We start from the raw sequence: 21,496 nt of genomic DNA, 5'->3' as shown, positions 1-21,496 counted from the left end.
GGGTAAGAAGGAGGGGGAAGGGAGATGATAAATCAGGCAACACCTGTGAGCGAAAAAGGCAAATAAACAAATAAAGAGTAAACGCTAACTAAACAGACAAATCATAGTAAACCGAACTTTGATGGACATCCAACACCCGGCCATAAAGGGACCTCGCTGGACTTAAGAGTGGGTTGTGAAGATTGACACTTGCATCTTCAACTATTCCGTGGACCTGCTGGAACAGCTCTGGGAACCCCTGACTGTGGTGGAAGTAAAGAAAAAAAGCTAAGTCGAGTCTCCAACCTTTAATCGCTAACCTTCTTTGATGTGTTGACTTTTGTTTTGTACCTTTTGTGGAATGGATTCAATGGCTGGTAGTCAACCGAGCTTCCCTAGACAATAACCCGACATACAACATGAATTCCAACGGGTAACATCAGATCATTTATGGGACAGAGCAATGTTTTGAGATCAGGTTTCGGAGAGATATCGCTAATTCCTGTCTATTTTCAGCTTGACTAGCTTGTTCTGACAGAATGCCTCATTCAGAAGAGCTTTTGAGGGGTTGGCCTTTGGAATGCCTAAGTTACAGAAACTGATACTTTGTATCAGTATCATATTTTCAAAATGCACTTTGGCCTCAATAAAACGTTTTGCTTTACTTGATTTTTCAATTTTATGGTATCTGGCTTCTTGCCACTTTGGTGGTCATTTCCACTGTGTTGAATATTTTTTTTCTTCTCCGGGGAGGAAAACCTTGCCTGCTGCATCCTGCTGCATGAATAATAAAAAGCATCAGTGTGACGATGCATTCCCTGTGGGTGTGTTGTATATGCTGTAGACTACTGTATATACACCATATAGAGTATTTGTCCCATTCTCTCTCTCTCGCTCTCATACAAATACACTGACCATCGGCATCACCAAATGAAATCCATAGACAACACACGCGCGCTAGATGACCATGCATGTGTGTATAAGTGATCAGTTTGACTAGTGAATGTTAACCCAGCAGAGGGCGATACTGGTTGTTTCTATAGAAGTCTATGAGAAAATGATGCATGGTGGCTGGTGTAGGTCAGTCCCAGTGTGTGTGTGTGTGTGTGTGTGTGTGTGTGTGTGTGTGTGTGTGTGTGTGTGTGTGTGTGTGTGTGTGTGTGTGTGTGTGTGTGTGTGTGTGTGTGTGTGTGTGTGTGTGTGTGTGTGTGTGTGTGTGTGTGTGTGAGATAGACAGACAGACAGACAGACAGACAGACAGTGAGGCCTGCAGGTCATTTTTGAGAGAGGCATCTGTTGTAGCTGCGAGGGTGGGAGACTATTCTAATTCTGGTAGCATGAGGTGTCAGTGCAGCAGCCAAACCACCTGCACTGCAGCCCACGTGAGGCTGATGCTGCCTGTGTCAAACCCACAATAACCGTGGCTCCTCATGCTGATTTTCCAGTTTGAAGAGTTTTCTGAATTGATGTATTGATTTAAATGGGATGTTTTGTTAGTGAAGCAGAGGCCCAGTCAGTTGTCAGTGCAAACAAAACACAATATTCTGATTCTTTTCATCAGCTCCCTCCGTCTCTTCTCAATCCAGTCCCCCTGGAATTATCTTGACATACAACTCATTTGTTTTGAGGGAAACATAACTGGGGATAGGTTAAGGCAACAAAAGCACTTTAGTCAAGGTTAGTGGAGGATTGTTTTGACTATTGAAAATTACAGTCAGCATGGCCATGATCCCAGCCTTGTTTAACGGGATGATGGAAAGTGTTTTATATAACTGTTGTCAGTGAGTGTAAATATTTTGTGATTTAAAAGGTCAAATTGAAAAAAACCATAAAATTCAAACTTGCTCAAAATGTTTATCAAGGAAATGTTAAACATTGTGCATCTGAAAGCCTGGTGGATAATTAGCCAGTTGATACAAACTGTGTTTGAAGGAGTTCAACGTCCTGCGTGCTATCAGTGTTTATTGCATAGTCAGACAAGCTGCTGTACTTTCAGCTCCTTAGCTCTTCCGTCTGTATCACTAGAGCACAGGAGCAGAGGCCTGTTCCCATGAACTCCACTCCTTACCCTTTGTCATATCAGCATATCCATGACAGAGGGGGGGACATGATGCTTGACAGTGAATGTGGGGAAAGATCCACCTTATGGATGGATAACATTTGTCCCCAGGGATTCTGTGACATATATCCAAAATGCAAAAGAATCAAATATGATGACATATAAGAAATGCTAATAATATTCATGAATGTATACATGTGATGTAAATACATGTGGGCAGAGAGAGAGAGAGAGAGAGAGAGAGAGAGAGAGAGAGAGAGAGAGAGATGCATGATGGGAATTCCCCCAGCAGTCTAGGGAGGTATGTTTGCGATTGAGAACACTTGACCAACAACCAGATAAGAATAGCTTGTTCACTGGTCCACCACTTGCGCATGCTGTTGTCACGTCTCCTGGAAGTCAAAAGATGGCGGGAGGAGGCTTTTCACAGACTTATTGGGGAACATCCTAACATTAATGAATTACAGTAGTCCAGTCTAGAAGTGACAAATGCATGAACTAGTTTTTCAGCATCCTTTTGAGATAGGAAGTTTCTAATGTTCTTGATATTGTGCAGGTGAAAGAAGGCTGTCCTAGAGACTTGTTTTATGTGTGAGTCAAAGGACATGTCCTGGTCAAAGATAACTCCAAGGTTGCTCACAGTAGAGCTGGAGGCCAGGGTTATACCATCCTGGATAACTATATGATCAGATAATGTTTCTCTGAGGTGATTAGTACAATGACCTTGGGTTTGTCTGAATTTAGAAGTAAAAAAAGTAATCGAGGCCTTTGTCTTTAAGACCGTCCTAAAGTTTGTCTACCTGGTTAGTTTCATCTGGCTTTATAGATGAATACAGCTTGGTATCTTCTGCGTAGCAATGGAAATGTATGTGGTGCTTTCTGATAATTTCACCTAGGGGAAGCATATATAAGGTGAAAATTATCGGTCCGGGCACAGAACCTTGTGGAACTCCATGACTAACTTTTCTATGAATGGAAGATTTGTTAGTAACATTAACAAACAGAAATCTATCTCATAAGTAAGACTTAAAGCAGTCTAGTGCTGTTCCTTTAAGGCTCTGTTCAAGGCCTGGACTATACAACTCCCTCCTAGCTGGTCTGCCGACCTCTGCAGCTCACCCAGAATGCAGCACCCCAGTTGGTCTTCAACCTACCAAAGTTCTCCCACACTACACTGCTCCTCAGTACCCTACACTGGCTCCTGGTGGTGACTCGAATCCGATTCAAGGCACTGGTACTCGCTTACCGTGTTGATATGGCTCAGGCTCCTCCCTCACTGCGAGGGGCAGAGCCACCGCTCATCTGAATCGTGTCTGTTTTCTGTCCTGGTTCCTCAATGGTGGAACATGCTCCCCATTGACATCAGGACAGAAGAAACCCTTCAATGTTTCTGCCGCAGACTGAAAACTCACCTGTTCAGACTGCACCTTACTCCTTGAATCATTGACGTCATGTTTGATTAATGTTTATGTACTTCTTGCACTTTTTGGGTAATATCTTCATGGTTGAATGAACTTATTGCAAGTTGCTTTGTGACAAAAGTGTCTGCTAAATGAATGTAATGTAAACTCCGCGCCCCCGCCACACCTATATACACACAAACATGACAAAAGGTCAATAAATCAGAGTCACAGCATGAGCAGTGACACTAGATCTTTTATTTGAAAAATGATGCACACACTTCAATATTTCCCATTATTATGAATGAACAATTCAGTCTTATTGACCTCATCACACATTAACTGCTTTTCTCCTCTCCTCTCTGCTTTAGCAACATGAACAGTGTCACATTACTACGTAGTAAACTTACATGACTGACACCAACACATGTTAGTAACATCATGTATGGTACAGTTAACCATAATGTCTGTGCTTCACTATGAAGATATATTCTTAATGCTCGTCCTGCTTTCTTCACCTTCAAACCACTTCATGCAGTTCAGTGAGGAGATACATTACAGGAAATAAATACTGCACTCATCACTGGCAACTATTTGAAAAAAGTAAAGTCTGTTAAATATAGGCTATTATAACAATAAAGTAAAAAAAAATTGGTTCACAGCAGTGTTCAGTTTCTCAGATTTTACATTTATAATAACATGGTGATAATTGAATTCATCCAAATGCCCTCAGGACTAACACTACAGATTTCCCCTTTTCCCCAAGGAGTGAAATGAGAAGAAACAAATACAAGGTCAGTTATGGTCAGTGTATCTTGCCTTGACATATACATGTGACTGTTGGCCCATGAGGGATCATACATCAGCTATTTCCTATTTGTGTGTTGAGAATGGAAAGGCTACATTTTGATCATTTTGACGATTGAAGAACCAGGATAATGGGAAGAACATAAGAGGGAAAGTATGTTTCAAATGATCACTTGGAATAAATTGCAACTGGAAACAAGTAGGCTTCTGGCACATAATGAAAAAAATACACTATATACATATATATGTATAAATAAAAGAGGTAGCTCAAATCAAGCAATCTGATTGGTTCATAGCCATGGCATATTGAGCATATACCACGGCTATGACGTTGAATCAATTTGGACAGGTCCGTATCCCTCCGCGGCTGAGGAAGTAATGACATAAGTAGACATAAGTAGACATGGTAGCGACGGAGTGAAGCTGAGGACACTTACAAGAGCTCAAAGCACACGGTGAGGTTGAATGGCCCACGCCCAAACGCCTGCAAACTTAAATTGCTAGTTAAGGGGGTTGCCAGAGCAACGCCCCTTGACTGTGGTATAATGAGAATATACCACAGCCTGTTGTGAGCTGTTGCTTAAATGTAAACTTGACTCCATAGACTTTATTTATTTATGCTAAATATATGTATCTTCTCTGAAATGTTACGTCTTCAGTGGTGTCGCTCTGCCTTTAGCAAGCAAAAAGGAGGCCTGGTTGGGACTTTCCTGATTTAACATTGGGATGTATGTTGCAGTTCCATAACCACCTTCACTGACTCAAAGGGATCCTTTCCTTGGAGTGTGGACAGCGGGTGATGTATCCATTTTCCACATATTTAGTGTTTTTTGCTGAGGTGCTTTCTTTGCATAGCTCTTACTGACTGATTATCCGTGTGTCTGTGTACCCTGCATACTTGTATTTGTTGCTAAGGACCTCTTTCCTGGCCACTGAGAAGTTGTTGTGCAGAGAGACTTCCCTTTTCTTGAAAGGCAATTTCAAACAATACCTGCTATCCTGAAGTTGCTGAGCGCTCCACTGTTTCCAGAAACTTGATGTCCTCTTTGGACATTTCCATCTCTGCCTCAGCCCTTTCATTGAACTCCTGGTTGTACAGGTTGGTCCACATGTTTTCCTTTGCCAAAAAGTTAAAGACATTGACAGATTCCAAATAGGAATCAATGCCATTTGAGACCTGTAGTATTTTCAGCTTAGCCTTGGATGAAGCTAATTCAGTCTCTCCTTTCCTCCTCAGTTGGAGTTCCTGCTCTGTAGAACATGTCTTTCTTTTTAAACTGTTATTTGTTTTACCTTGAGCTTAAAAGTCCTTAAAATGATCTTCAATTTAACCTCACGTGTATAATCTTTATTGCATTAAACCCACAACTTTGTATCATTAAACATTTTTGCTTAATCCATGTTTCATGTTTTCCCTTTGATCACATGGCAGTAGATTCAACAGCAATGTACATACATCACTTCATCAATCAAATCAATATTTTAAGAGCAATCTGTACCTGTGTTTTATCATGTACTGTTGTGAAGCACTGCCCTCCAAGCACAGACGTTATTGGACGTCCAGCAAGGGTTCCTAGTTCCTGGGGAAAGTTCATTGGTGGAAACGCAGCTCGAGAGACGGATTAGAGATCTAGGGAAACAGATGAGAGAGAGAGACACAGAGAGAGACGGAGAAGGAGATATGCCCAGAAAATTAGATAAAGATAGATATAAAGTGTATGTCAGCCACAATGAGGGAACTGACTATGCGGAGTGTTGCAGTTCTCAGCCCGTCGAGCTGCGTGTGCGTGTGTGTGTGAGAGAGAGAGAGACGTGGGGAATCAAGCGGGGTGAGAGGGGAAACGAGCAGAGAGAGAGAGAGAAGCATGCAGTCTGTAGCAGAGAGACAAGGACAGCGGTCTGTATCACACTCCTCTCCTCCATCCGCCCAGCTGCTCTCCCCCTGTCTGTTCACCCATCACATCTGCTGCACTGTCGATACATGACTGATCCGGGGAAGGATGCTGAAGTTCCGTGTGCACAGGAGAGTGAGGTAGGTGGCAAGAGCAGGGAGGAAATGACACACGGGGCCAGGACAAGGGATGGAGGGGAGGAGGGGAGGCTGATGGAGGACTGGACAGCAGGAGCTTGGAGGTCAGAAATGACTGCAATGCAGTACCAGTGAAAAACATAGGGAAGCTTATGTTATTATTATATGTATGAGTAATGTGCAGGCTTTATGTAGAGTGATGTACAGTACGATGAATACACAGTGTGTGTGGTGAGTGGTGCAGTGCTGATCACAAGCAGGAATCTTTGGATGTTAGTTTGATTTTGTGTATATATCGGTGGTAATCGTTCCTCTGTTGTTTTCTTCTTCATTCAGATTATGTGTATTAGTAGTAGATATAAGCCAAGGTTCAGTCCATCCACTACAATACTCGCATGGAGTGTGAACAACTGACTGCTATTTCAAATTCATTGCAATTGAGTATAAGTAGAATTACTAGCCTTTTCCAGAGCTTTCAGCCATATCTCACAGCCTTCCTCAGCTGGTGGACTTTGCTCTGTTATCAACTGATCTGGCTAAAATTCCAATCTAGAGGAAAACGGTGAATGTGGGTGAAAGCTGCAGGAAAATATCTACACTTTAAATTAAACTGATCGGTTTGACTCTTTTAAAGTTCAATAGAACTCTTTTTGATGTTGGTTCACTTCTTGAAAAGGATTATTAGTTCAAAAGTCTTAGGCTTTGGATTGACCCATCAACTCTCCTCTGGCCACACATTATAATATTCTAAAAACAACACGGTGGTCTGAGTTTACTTTATCATTGATCAATTGATTGACATTTCAAATCAGAAAAATCATTTCTCAGTTAATCCTACATATTACTGATAATGCTGAGATTCAGAAAACCTCTGAAACTAATCTTAAGCTCCTCAATATTTAATATTTATTTGTGTAGGTGTGAGTTGTCCATAAAGAACTCGCCATAGTTTTACTGTGTGAATCGCTGAAATAGTTACAGCCTAAAACAAGAAAGCAACTTCACTGGACTCAATTCATCTTCAAACGTGTCAACTATAATTCTCCTCAAAGTAAATCTTCATATGCGACACCCCTTTTAATTTGTCCCCAGGATTTTAAGGTAGGTTGGTCATTCCAACACGACGCTCCATTCGACTGGAACTGTCTCCCTCTTTGTCTTAGATCCAACACCTCTTTCCATTAGGACTCCCTTATTTTCTCATCTCAACAAGCCTGTTATGCTTTAAATTTTTTATGTAGCTACAAAGACAAAGTGCTTCAATGCTGATGGTTTATCATTACGTTATTGCATTCATTTTCTAACAGCTGTGTGCTGGGGGTGAGAGAAAGTCTGTCTCTGTGTTTTCGTATTTCAGTTCGTTCACTTTCTTTCATTGAGTCCATAAGAACATGACATGTGACATCTCAAAGGGCAAATTCGGAATCAATTCCAATCCAAACATTCGACATGAATGTGTGTTGTTACTTCCTTCTTCCAGTCCTTGTTCTCTCACCTCTGATTCTCTGACTCAACCAAGCATCATTTGGTTTTGTGTTGCAGCGCAGCACTGAGGGGAAAAGACAGTAACAGACAGACAGAACAGAATTTAGGACCTAGATCATTTCTCTGACATATACAGGCCGTCAATTTGTGTGGGAGTAAAGTTTTTAGAACTTCCTGCACTGTACCGACGCATGGCAGTGGAGTAAATAACAATGGAATTATAGACACCCGCTGTAAGAGAACCTGGGTATAGTAATAATTGATCATTACTAAAACAATGGTCTGACTGAAGAGGGTTTCAAGAGGGCAACATCATTAGTGAATAAAAGCAGAACTAAGGCTGTCCTGGGCAACATCTATATGAAATAAGATACTACAATGACTAAGCACTAACTCAGATAAAACTAAGATACAATATCTAGTAAATGTTATATGTCGAGACTTGATTATTAAACTCACATTCTTCTGGCTGTAGCCAGGTTTCAGTCATATAGAATAAATCAATGTGATGGGTTAGATCAAATCATTGACGAACAAAGATTTAGGTGGGAGTGACCTAATATTTAATAGTCCACATTTAACCATCCTATTTTTTTGGTTCTGTTACACAAGTTATTTTGATTATTATTTACAGACGTGACATTCAGATAATTTGAAAATGTTCTTTTTACTTTTTGTTTTCGAGAGATACTATTATTCTGAAGTAGTTCTGCCTTTTTTGTCATGTCAAATAAGAAAAGTGATGTTTGAAGCTTTCTCATTCAAAACATGCTTCGCAGTTGACTGTACCTAACTGAGTATTATGAGACTTTAATACTAATGGAGACTGCCCATCTCCAAAAATCTACAACCTGAACCCAACCTGAAGCGAACCCTCTGTTAACTCTTTTACTTTCCCATGACTGTCATTTATTCTTCAGGGGTATTTAGTCATTTCATAACTTTGTATTGATATAATGTTGCTCGTAATACACTAGCCTATTAACTGGGCCACTTTGAGTTACATAACCCTTAATTATGTCGCTGTATCAGATGAGTGCAGTGTGGTCAGTACAAGTTCATTTCCCTACATTGCCAAATCATATCTATAGTTATGTCTCACCTAAAATATTTGATATATATGATATAGAATATGGTTTAGAGAACAGTATACATCCGAGAGTGAACTGACAGAAGTCGACCTACAAATCAAATTGCAGCTTCGTCACCATGTGCGACACATGTAGATCCTCTAGCAGCAGAATGATGATGATTTACATTTTGCCTGTTGACATTTTCTGTAATTGATAATATAGTCAGAACGCTGCCGCCCATGAGATGACGGTAACTGGCCCGACCTGCAGGCCATGTGCATCACAGCTGTACTTCCTGTCTTCTGCAGAAGTAGATCTCATGAGTGGTTGCAGAGAAAGTGAAAATGCAGGCGGACAGACATATTGACAGAGATTCCTCTATTTAAAGTCAAAAGCTATGTACTAAGTGTCTGGTGACAAGGCACAAAACAAGTTCATAATTCCTTTGATAGTAATGACATATGGAACATAAACTCAAAACCCAAGTTGTAATAAACTCAAATGATATGTATGAAGATGTCCATCTTGTGTTGATCTCTGATTTATGGCTTTCAGTCAACATGACCCCAGTGGACCAGCTGGACCAGCAGTGAGCCCGATCCAGCTGGAGGAGCCTACACCAATGCACTCCTATCTGCAGTAAGTCAGTCAGCAGCAGTATTCTGTATAGATATTACTGTAAATGTAATATCTCGACTGTATATGTATGTTTAGCTTTGTCTTGTTCAGTTTCCCTACAGTAAACAGACATTACAGACTTTCTTCAAATGGTGATGCTCTGCTACTTTTTTATTTCACAAAATTGGGGGAATGAACACACAATCAGTCAGTCAGTCAGTTACAGTCGACGACTTCCGACCTGTGGCTCTCACCACTGTGGTGAAGTCCTCAGCAGTGGTGGGTGAAGTACTGAAAATCTCTCCTCAAGTATAAGATAATATTCCCAGTTGAGAAAACTACTCAAGTACAAAAGTATGTAGTTCATACATTACTCAAAGTGTCCATGTTGTGTTCTCTTTTGTTGTCTTGTCTCAGTCACACGAGAGCTCTGTCCTTTGTCATTTATTGGTTCTCTACTTTAGGAAAGAGGAAAATCAATAAACCAAATCACACACGTTTATGTTGTTCTACATGATCTCCCTCCCTTTCACTTCCGGTCACTGAGCCTCCATTGGTCTTTTCTTTGGCAGACAAGTCTAGGGTGTCTGGGCAGACGTTTTGCACCATGTAGTTATAATGTGACAGTACTCAGTGAACTAATGTGACGCTTCTGCTCTTCTGTCTAGGAAATGTGATTTGGATATGAATGGAAAGGTGAATGCTGTAAAGATCACTCACTCCAAAAGTGCCAATATGGTGTCAGACCTGTCTCCAGAAGGCCAGCCTTATACACGGGTGAGAGCGCACACGCACACACACACACACACAACACACATGGTGTCATATACTTGTTCATCTGTTATGATTACAACAAACCTTACAATTGTAGTAGAAATTGCTTGGTATTCAATGAATGTTATTTCATATATATCTTCATCCCTCTGCTGACTTGCAGACGTCTCGTGCTCCCAGGAAAGCAGCTACATTTGGGAAGCGTTCCAACTCCATGCGCAGGAATCCCAAAGCAGAGGTCACCAAACAGGGATGGCTGTACAAACAGGTAACACAGCTTCTCTCAACGCACAGGAATAAAGATGATGAAGTCAAGACTTTACTCCATAAACAAAACAACAATACAGTCACGTAAAAGAACAATTTGATGGATGCCAGACAGTTAGAGAGAGATCACTTCAAACCCATCAACTCTGATGTCAAGTGTAATGAGTATTGTTTATTGAATGTATAAACTGTACGTAGACATACAGTATATATTTTTCTAGGTATTTAATCATTGTTATTATTATTTTCTCTTTTGTTAATGAATTCACAAATATGATTAGCATTACTAATATGATTATTATTTAGTTTTATTATTATTCTTACTGGCTCAGCTACTGTCATGTGCATTTACAACTCTTTATCTATTATTATTTCTACTATTATTTATTTATTCATGTGCCGACTTCTTTCCTCCCAACCGTTCATATCACCATCTCAACATGTTTCAAAATTGATTTACGTCTTATTATTACTATTATTACTGTTTGTTTGTTTAATCATTCCATCTTGTTACTACTGTATTTGTCTTTTACCCTAATTGATTCATTTTATTTGTTTATATACATATTCTTACACTCTGTGCTAAAAACACCAACAAATCTCACGTATTATACAGCAACATTTCTCTTCTCTCTCTCTCGCTCTCCAGTCGCTCAAATCTTTATTCTTTTCTCAGACTCTTTTTTTCATGTTTTTTCTTTCTGTCAGTGCTTCCTGGTTGGGTGAAGTCAAAGTCAAAACAACAAGAAAAAAGGCAAAAATGTTAACAAAAAACTTTCAAACAGATCTTCTCCCACCTGAACAGGCTCCCAGCCAGTGGGTCCGGGGGCTGTTCCAAAGGGAGAGGGGGAAACCCCGGGTCTGAGGCCGACTGAGGAGAGCTCGCTCCTTCACAAAGTCACAATTGGAAAAAAAAACAAGACAAGACATACGAAAGAATTGGGCACTAAGCTGACTTAATTACTCATGTTTACTTACATTTATTACCATTACATCATAGTTATATTTGATCGTAGCGTCCCCGGGTGAAAGCGACTGCGCCACCTCTTAATTCATCATCAGATCAAGGGGAGCTCTGTGATGTCTTCAAAGAAAACTCACAGCTGCAGGTTCATGAGAATATCAAAAATGCCATCTTTATTAGGAGTGTTTTGAAGGCAGTAAATGAGTTGGTCAAATAACAGGTAGATGCATTAATAACAGTTCATGTAACCATCAACCTGGGATAGGAAGAGACATTTGGGATTGGAATTGTTAAGACGGACTAGTTACAAAATAAGAAAAAGTAAGAAAAACACAAAATAAACCCCTTTAGCCAATGGCTCACACGTCGCTCCCGACGCTCCTGTCGCTCCCATCTCTCCCGTCGCTGTCTACGCTCCCGACGTTCCCGTTGCTGTCTACGCTCCCATCTCTCCCGTTGCTGCAATTCCATTCATTTTTATTTATTTTATCTTTTTCTCTTTGTGTTTGTGTGGCCGCTCGTTGCAGCTCAGCCTATATGTTTCTCACCTAATGTGTAAATGTGTCCTGTCTGATTTGTCTTGCTCTACCAAATACAATTTAAAGAAAGAGAAATAGTAAAGATTAAAATAGATACTGATTAACTTTTTTTAATTTTGATTTGTGAGCTTACAGCCAATGCTAATGTGGAAAAATAGAACCAATAATGGAAAATGTTCATATTACAATTTTTTGTTTCATACTTTTTAAATAAGCATGTATCAGGCTGTGGCTATACAGTCAACACTTAACACATCAATTAAATAAATTGACAGTATTTCTGAAGGACTTTACTCGTGTTCACAAGCAGTCAAAGCACATGGACAGATAAACCTGGGCCTCTGGTGATCTGATCACAAGCACTTCACAGCTTAGAATCCATCTCCATTTCCAGTGATTAGAAACAGGACGATGATGATGATTAAAGAGTGTGTTGTTGATGTGTGTCCCGACAGGCGAGCAGTGGAGTGAAGCAGTGGAACAAGCGCTGGTTCGTCCTCGCTGACAGAAGTCTGTTCTACTACAAAGGTTTGTGCTTCAGTGGTTGTTCACTTGTCTTTCATTAGGAGGGTCCGGAACAAACTGATGTGTAAAGTCAGACGTCGTCATTTGTCCATTGGTAAATGCAGTAGAAATGCATAGTGGCACAGTAACTGTATATTGTTAAAGTATCACTCAACGTGTCCATATTGATGACACACTGTGACAGTGAGCTTTGAGCAAAGCAGCTACAGTTTGAGCTAAAGTTGACATTTCCTAAATTCCGAGGTGTTTCACTAACATTAGTGAGCCTCAGACTCAATCGTCCGTTTCATTCAGTCTGCTCCTGTAATGTACTGACAGATACCATTCAGATCTGATGTTAATGAATCAAATAGTTAAGAAATACATCCAGGTCTTTTAATTTAAAAAAAAAAAAAATTGTATCTTATTACACTTGTTAAAGGGTAAAATTCCTGGGTTCCGGCTCCTCAACATTGCTGCAATGAATAATAATGGTTAGTGTCAAATGCGAATGTGTAGTCCGTTGTGCCCGTGTGTCCTGGCTGAAGGGGAGCTCATATCGGTGAAACAAAGACTAATAAGGAACCATGGTGTTGAAGGATTCTTGTCTGGGAGGCCGGTATCTCCCCTGGTAGAGCTGATGCCTCACTGCAGGTTTGGTTCCAACCTGTGGCTCTTTGCTGCGTGCCACCCCCCACTCTCTCTCGCCCCATTGTTTGTCTCTGTCCTAAAGATTAAGGCTGAAAATGCCCCAAACAAAGCATGGAATGACTGACCTCTTCATAAGGCTGCGGGATGGTGCGGTGGTCAGCACTGTCGCATCACAGCAACCAGGGCCTTTCTGTGTGGAGTTTGCGTGTTCTCCGCGTGTCTGCGTGGGTTTCCTCTCACAGTCCAGACACATGCATATGTTGAGTTACCTGGAGACACTAACTTGACCACAGGTGTGAAAGTGAGCGTGAATGGTTGACTGTCTCTGTCTGTGGCTGACTTGTCCAGGGTGACCCCGCCTCTCGCCATATGTCATGAGGGGTTGTCTCCCATGACCCTTACAGGATCTAGATGATGGAGGGATGACTTCTTCATGTGGGCGGTGTTATGCTCATGGTATCTTCTGTCCACCTGTTTTGTCTGTAAACATATTGTTGAGGGTGCAGTCGCCTCTCAAAGCATGTGCCCACAGAGTGAGCACAATAGGACGTCATTCATTTCAGGATGGCACTGGAACATTAATGTGACATACATGAAGGACGTGCGCAAGTTGGCCTCTGCATCATTATGGCATTAAAGGTGTGGGTGGTGGTCGGGGTTCTCTCGTCCAGGAAGGATGAGCGGGAGGCAGCGTCATCATCTGCACAGTTGAGTCTCTTTAACAAAGTCCAAGTTTGTGTGTAGTCCCACGACAGGCAGATATATACATATATCTGCCTGTGTCATCTCCACTCAGCTGTGATCACAACTCTTTGTCTCTGTATCTCGAGCAGTGAGAGCAGCTCTTACACTTCCTGGTTGTTTAACCCAGACTGTTTCAGTTGGAACAACATCTTCTACATATTTTTGTAGAAACCCTGTGACTGCCTCTGTGTACTAAATGACATCACATCTACCTCTCAATATCTCCCAGTCGATGCAATCTTGGAAACCGACATCCAACTGGTCCGAGCAGGAGAAGGTTGCTCACAGTAGGTGCCGCTTGCTTCAGTCTCTGCCTGTAGGCGGGCGGGAGCAGAATGGAGTCATGACACTAATAGCAATTCACAGGTTCACTCTCACGACGGACAATAATTGAAAGAGAACAAACTGCACTACTTAAAATGGAAGTATATACTGTTGATAAGAATAGCAACGTGACCTATGAGACAAAGACAGTATAATACAATGACATTGACTTAGCTAAATGATGGCACTCGGAGTATTGCACATGTGGGAGTAGAGAGTGCAGATGACAGTATAAAAATATACATATATTTGAATATATACATACATGGTTTGTGTTTGCAAACATGATTGTTGAAGTGACATAGACAGACTATAAGTCAGTGTCAGTGTTCAGTTGTCGTGAGCTGTTTGTATGAACCCTCTACCAGAGGAGGGAGGGGTCTTCAACATCCGGAGAGGAAAACTGATGACCCTCTGAAGCTGCATTTTAGAGAGTCGACCTTGTTCCCTTTGGCAAAAACAATGAATCTGGGTATTTATTCATGTTGTTGATCAGGGTCAGAATCAGCTTGATTGGCCAAGCATGTGTAAACACACAAGGAATTAGACTCCAGTTTCCTGAGCTCTCAGACTACTTACACAGAAAAAGACAAGGACAAGAACATGACGATAACATTTAGTTATTATATACACTTATATTCTAACATAATATAGAAAAAAAGGTTTATATAAAGAATATGTATATACATCAACAGGTTGTATCCAGGGTGTGATGCGTCTGCACGGAGGGCAGGTTGGCACTGACGATTCTCTCTGCAGTCCTGACGGTCCGTTGTAGTCTCCTCCTGTCCTGATTTGTGGCCGATGTAAACCAGACAGTGATAGATGAGCAGATGAACAGAACAGACTGGATGACTGCAGAGTAGAACTGGATCAGCAGGTTGAAGGAAGTACGTCCTCTGCTGGGCCTTTTTGACGATGGTGTCTGTGTTGGATGTCCACTTCAGGTCCTGGGAGATTGTGGTTCCCAGAAACCTGTAGGTTTACACAGCGTACACAGGGCTGTTGAGTTTGGTGAGGGGGGGCAGTGTTGGGGGTCTTCTCCTGAAGTCCACTGTCTTCTCCACAGTTTTGAGCGGGTTCAGCTCCAGGTTGTTCTGACCAGCTGTTCAACCTCCCGTCTGTACGCAGACTCGTCACCGTCCAGGATGAGGCCGGTGACCGGTGTGTCGTCTGCGCACTTCAGGAGTTTGACAGACAGGTCTCCTGAGGTGCAGTTGTTGGTGTAGAGGGAGAAGAGCAGGGGGTATGAAGGTAAATATGTTGCAAAATGCAAGCGCTTGTAGACTGGATTTGTGAACCTGTATGTTGAAATTTTCAGTCACAGAAAAAATTCACATCTGTGTTCTGAATTTGAAGTCACAAAAAAAATATTCACAAATGTGTAGATTGATATTTACATTAATACAATGGCAGCTGCAAACTTGTAATCTAACATTAACCCATTATTATTTTTTAACAGCCACAACTCACTGATTACAACCCCTTGAATCTGCGCCTTGACTTTTGCAACATTTCTTGCAGTCAGCGTGTTGCAAAACTGATCTGCACTTGTAGCTGAGATGTCAGAGAGCAGGGGGGTGGGTGGGGGGTATCATATCTACCGCGGCGAATATGGTTTTAAAAGTAAGCACTCATTCACAGCCACTTGTAAGATCGCATGAAGCTGGACCCCTATCTCCCCATAGCAGAAGTCCTATAACTGAAAGTCTCTGCAGTGGCAGATTCGAGTGGTTGTAATGAGTGAGTTGTGGCTGTTAAAAAATAGAATGTTAGATTATTAACATTAATAATTATTAATTAATTAATTTTTTCTGAGTGAAAATTTCGACATACAGGTTCAAATTTATTCTACAAGTTCTCACATTGTTTTCTACAGGCTCACAAATCCAGTCTACAAGCGCTTGCATTTTGCAACATATTTACTTTCATACAGGGGGGGGGGGGGGGGCTGCACACACCCCTGGGGGGCGCCAGTGCTGATTGTCCAGGTGCTGGATGTGACGTTTCCCAGCCTCACCTGCTGATTGATTCAGGTCCAAATCTTAACATTTTAGTGCAAAGAGTTTCTGTGTGGTTAATAGGCTTAGCACTGGTGTAGCTTCAGTGCAGTGACCACAAGAGAACCTGTTGCAAATAGAAAAAAAAGATCAGTGGCATTCCATGACATTTGTCTGTGATAATGCAAAAAGTGGGGCTATATGTTTAAAAATCACTCAAATTTTGTATGGTTTAGCATTCAGACTCGTCCCTCACCCTCCTGCCCCTCCACGTCCTCAGACAGAGCTGCCTCAGCCTCCTTTCTGTCGCAAAAGCATGTGTGCTGGTAGTAGATAACTTATCTTGTGTGTGTGTGTGTGTGTGTGTGTGTGTGCGTGTGCGCTGGAGAGAGAGGGGGCGCAAAAGAGTGGGTAGGCGTGTCTTAGCCCCGCCTCCTCACTCTGCATTCTAAAGTAATGGTGGATCATAGCTCTGTGTTTTTAGTCCTTGTAAAACTAGTCTCTCTCTCCCTCCCTAGCTCTTCCATGTGCCATAGAAGTGCTAAGGCTGGGCACAGTTACCACTCGTCTGGTTGGTGCAACTCATGTTAAGTCCTTTCTAAAGATGGTCTAAGCAAAGACGTTGCAGGTAAGACCAGCTTTAGTAAAGACCAGTTGGTGCAACCAGCCCCTGGTCTGTCTCAGCTGGTGGTGGCATGTAAAATCCCCAGGCATCCAGAATGGTTGACACAGTAGAGTGAGAGAGTCCAGGTCTCAAGGAGCAGAATGACTTGGAATTGAATGTTCCTAAGATCAAAACAAGCAGTACTGATCACGAAGCATTCACCCTCTCTCTTGCTTTTTCAAGAGAGTTCGCCTGAAACGTGGAGAAGCTTGGGCAGGGTATGTCATCTGAAAATCAAATCTCTGTAAAGCAGATGATGTTAAAGTCTCTCATTGTCCTCTGAAAGGAGATCCTCGTTCGTAGCCCACACAGCTTACTATCAAAAGATTGAACATTGGCAAGCAAATAACGCCTCGGTAAACACTAGAGTATACATTACTTCCTGTGTGAGCTGGGGATCCCATTGAAGAAACTCTGGTTTAGCATGAATGATCTTTGAATCTTTGATGTCCAGAAGTGTGTTTCTATCATATCTCAAACAGATACCTATTTTATAGTAAAAATAATGCAAATAAACAGTACAATAAGCAAAAAGCTGCAGTGCTGGTAAGAAAAACAAAACAAGAAGTCAAACTCGTGACATTCTTATTGTTTTGTATAAATGACAACATTTTACAAGGATGGTAAATGGACTATATTTATATAGCGCTTTTCTAGTTTTACGGGACAAGTCCTATTCACCCATTCACACACAATCATACAGTGCTGCTGTTTACCTCACATTTGTTAACACTGGATTGACTCCGAACCTTCTACTCACTAGCGAATTTGGAAAATCCATTTTTTAAAGAGAATCATAAAGACTTCAAAGACCTCCTCTGCCAAATATTCCATTTCCATTACCAGAGATGAGATGGCAGTAAGAAACAGTGATAATGAATAGACAGGAGAAAGATTTGTTGGCACGGTTTAAATGTCCTCCACAGGCCTGTTTCAGAAACCTGGGTTAAGGAACTCTGAGTTCGAACCCGACCTCTTGGTTGACTAACTCTGAGCTGTCAAACTCAGATTTTTCAGTTTCAGAACAGTTGATAGCAATAAGTTTACGCAACTCTGAGTTCAATTAACCCAGAGTGGAGGAGATAAAAAGCCCTCATCAATGGAACACAGATAACGTTGGAATGTTGGAATGGCAACTGCAGAAAAAATGTATCCAGCCTCCTACATCTCCACAGTGGACTCAGAATATGAACACGTAAAACTGTTGCAGCCGCAAAAGAACACTTTATCAACCATCAATATATATATATATATATATATATATATATACATGACATGTCCAGTATAGATCCTTAGGAAAGGTCCTTTCGCGGCTGTCGTGCGTAGGGATGCATTTTTGTTCTCATGTTATGTGTCTGTTGTCAGTTCCATCATATTATTTTTTTCTTTTGAGACGTGTATTTACCAGCTGAATGAGGCGAATGATGAGCACTAAGTTAAAGCTTTGCTGATTTAAGAAGTCAAACAGAGATAACTCTTTGTAACCTTGATTACAAGGGCCATATTGGCTCGGGCGGATGTGGCTCAGGACGTAGAGTCATTCGTCCACCAACCCAAAGGATCCCAGCTTCCGCCAGTACACATGCCGTTGTGACCTTGGGCAAGCGATGTATGAATGTGTGAATGTGTCTTTCATGTAAAGCGCTTTAAGTGGTCTATGTGACTAGAACGCACAATATAAAAACAGTCCATTTGCCATTTACGTCGCCCGGGTCAACAAGGTCCGTATCAGGTGCTGGGGAGCCAGGGCAACCTGGTGAGAAACGGGCTTCTGAAACAAAACATAGAACGACATAACAGGATATAGCTGTAGGATGTAAGATTTAGCTACGTATAAAATCACCACGGGTTAAATCTAGTCCTCAGTGTAGACTCACGAAAGGTTTTTGAGTCATGCACAGGCCACTTTGTTTACACGTTGCTGATAAGTTGGGCTACATCCAATGCAGAAACAGTAATTAGCTGCAGTAGCTATACTGTGAAGTAGACTACTATGAGTAGATACTAATATTTAGACCTACCTGCACATTGATACTTTACTGATGGAGCCTCGATAGAAATATGAATCCCATCTATGCAGCCAATCCCACCCGGAAATCCTGAAGTATATTACATTAACTGATTAGGGTTTGGAATCTTAACGCTTCATACTAAAGAAATGAAACATTTGTTCGAGTGATACCTGTAATCCTGTGGATGAATGAGTCTTTTTGGTCTGTGACTAGGAAACACCACAGAAGTGAACAGCAAGTGCTTAAGAACAAGAGTCACATTCTGACAGCGCAACAGACCGTTGCCTTGGAAGTGTACCTTGAGTTCCATTCAACTCTGAGGCTACCTACTCTGAGTTTTCACGAACGGCAGCGTGTTTTGTGATAAGCTGTGATATTCTTATTCATTCTGTGTCTTCAGATACTAATCTTTCCTTCCACTCAACAAAATCGAGCCTTTCCTTTGCATCAACATGTATCTCTGTTAAAGTTTGTCTCCCAAATTTTGTGACCCAGAAACAACTTAGTTCTGCAAAAGGTTTCTCCTGGATCTTTCTGTATTGTGATTATATGTCTGTATGAGATTGCAGTTTTGATAAAACTAAATAATCCAAATGAATTTTGATCCTTAAATACCTTTAAAACGGCCGTCCCCCCTACTGTCACTTGTTTACTGTTATTACTGATTCCTTTCAGATACTATGATTTCATTTGATGATTCAAGTTCAGTGCTTTCAGCAAAACAATTAAATTGTGCGCCTTATGTCCTAATTGTGATAGCTCCGAAATACCAGTTCCATTTATAGTTATTGCAAACGTTACATTACCCCTGTGTGTGTGTGTGTGTGTGTGTGTGTGTGTGTGTGTGTGTGTGTGTGTGTGTGTGTGTGTGTGTGTGTGTGTGTGTGTGTGTGTGTGTGTGTGTGTGTGTGTGTGTGTGTGTGTGTGTGTGTGTGTGTGTGTGTGTGTGTGTGTGTGTGTACAAAATAAATCAAGAAAGCATGGACGGATCTTCACCAAACTTGGTGGTGGTTACTTGGGAGGCCACAACATATCATGGGTTATGGTCTCCTGCTTCAATAGTTTTCTCTCGTCATATTGGTTACCAAACCTGTATGCTGCGAATGTTCAGTATGACTGATACATGGCCAAAGTGTTTGAGAGAGGGACAATGGGGCAAAGTTCACTTCTCTACAATGGAGACGTCTTTTATGTTGTGGAAAAATTGTTTTTTATTAAACTGAATCATAGTATATGTATCATATTTACTATTATTATTTACAATGTGTGCAGGATATGCATGCTGCTCTTATGCTTCTCATTTCATAATATGATATATACTAGATCTCATATTTACAAGGTCCTGTTAAAATTTTTCATCCCATTGAGAAGACATATTTATATGTCATAATACAGATTATGACAAATAAATATATTTAGATATAAATGTAAATATAAATTTACTCATAATACAGATCTCATACAAGGAGTTTCTTATTGACCACAGTAAAAGTCCCATTCACCCATTAAGGCACTTTCTTTGTGTGAGTGAGACCTCGAGCAGCAGCGTTATGAACCAGAGAGACCAGTCAACACAACATTACAGTAGTCAAGTCGACTGAAGTCAAACCCTGGACAAGTGTTTCACAATTTCGCTGACACTTAAATTATTGAATGCTTGATATGTTCTTAAGGTGATAGTCAGCTGACTGTGATTATGTTTGTAACTTCCGGCTTGGCTGGTTGTTTTTAACCTTACGGATTGAAGCTGTTACTCTGACTACAGAGTTATCTTCTTTGTTGCTGTTTTATCCTCCCTCCTTTGTTTTTTTTGTAATAAAATATGGAGTCAAGGTAGTCATCATTTCACAGCCATGGCCGAGCAGATCCGTTTCTTTAGGTTCCTTTCTTATTGTGACATTAATTCATGCTGTTTATTCTGAACACGTCCGAGCTGTGTGAGGGAAAAGAAGGCTTGGCGACAGGGAGCGAAGGAGGGAGGAATGTGTGACAGTGCAGTTTACCACACATCGCCATGCCAGTGAGGATCTGGGGCCAAAGAATGGGCACAAGGGGAGAGCTTTCGTTGTCTTGGTTGTGTGTTATAGGATTGTGTCGGACTTATATTCATGTCTTTTCAGAGAAATATACACAGATGTTTTAAAAATCGTATATTTCAGGTGTTTTTCACCAGACTAAGATCTGGTATTCAACATCTTATATGTGTTTAATGAAAAGGCCAAAGTCATTAGATTATTTCCAATGCATTAAAAACGGTAGAGTCTAAAGCATTGATTGGTTGGTACAGTGTTTGGTGTTGTGGCATGGTGTTCAAGGTCTTTGCTTAAGGTGTATGATTTGATATTTTGAGATGTAAGAAAATTATTAATTTTTAGGGTTAGGGTTTTTTTTAGAGCTTGAGTCCAAACCCTTTCCTCCAACAATAACTGTCATGTATCACGAGGTGGAGAATGGGTATTGGATATTGTATATGGATATTTAAGCATCTCCTGGGCTGTTTAGGGATTTTAATCCTAATAAAACCACACCTCACCCTCAACACAAAGTTTGACTGTGAACTGGCTGCTCCTCGTGTCATTTGAATCGCATCAAGAGGATTGAAA

The 21,496-nt window shown here is 41.1% G+C and overlaps 1 protein-coding gene and 1 long non-coding RNA gene across 19 annotated transcripts in view; one reads left to right on the top strand and one right to left on the bottom strand.

The window, feature by feature from the left end:
- The first annotated feature begins 2,648 nt into the window (after window positions 1-2,648).
- The window catches only part of plekha6 (pleckstrin homology domain containing, family A member 6), a 57,238-nt gene continuing 38,390 nt past the window's right edge, over window positions 2,649-21,496 (top strand). For 10 of the 15 annotated variants that reach the window (XM_047332469.1, XM_047332468.1, XM_047332464.1 and 7 more), the window contains exons 1-5: window positions 2,650-6,277; window positions 9,388-9,471; window positions 10,119-10,227; window positions 10,388-10,492; window positions 12,450-12,522. In XM_047332469.1, coding sequence (XP_047188425.1) covers window positions 6,246-6,277; window positions 9,388-9,471; window positions 10,119-10,227; window positions 10,388-10,492; window positions 12,450-12,522 — 403 coding nt within the window. In that variant the 5' untranslated portion in view covers window positions 2,650-6,245. Of the gene's footprint in view, window positions 6,278-9,387; window positions 9,472-10,118; window positions 10,228-10,387; window positions 10,493-12,449; window positions 12,523-21,496 lie in introns of all 15 variants that reach the window. The other 5 variants (XM_047332465.1, XM_047332461.1, XM_047332457.1 and 2 more) reach the window with 4 other exon arrangements.
- Window positions 11,612-16,642, bottom strand: LOC118309069. Of its 4 annotated transcripts, none has more exons than XR_004793396.2 (3): window positions 16,474-16,629; window positions 14,483-16,344; window positions 11,612-14,207 (listed from the first exon to the last, which is right to left on the bottom strand). It is a non-coding gene; the product is annotated as an uncharacterized LOC118309069 (long non-coding RNA). The 4 variants fall into 4 exon arrangements; XR_007030826.1 differs by having other exon boundaries at window positions 14,905-16,344; window positions 16,474-16,625; XR_007030825.1 differs by having other exon boundaries at window positions 11,612-14,665; window positions 14,905-16,344; window positions 16,474-16,624.

The sequence above is a fragment of the Scophthalmus maximus genome, chromosome 6 (assembly GCF_022379125.1).
Source record: "Scophthalmus maximus strain ysfricsl-2021 chromosome 6, ASM2237912v1, whole genome shotgun sequence".
In the NCBI taxonomy this organism is placed as follows: domain Eukaryota; kingdom Metazoa; phylum Chordata; class Actinopteri; order Pleuronectiformes; family Scophthalmidae; genus Scophthalmus; species Scophthalmus maximus.
This window is presented reverse-complemented; position numbering and strand designations above follow the sequence as displayed.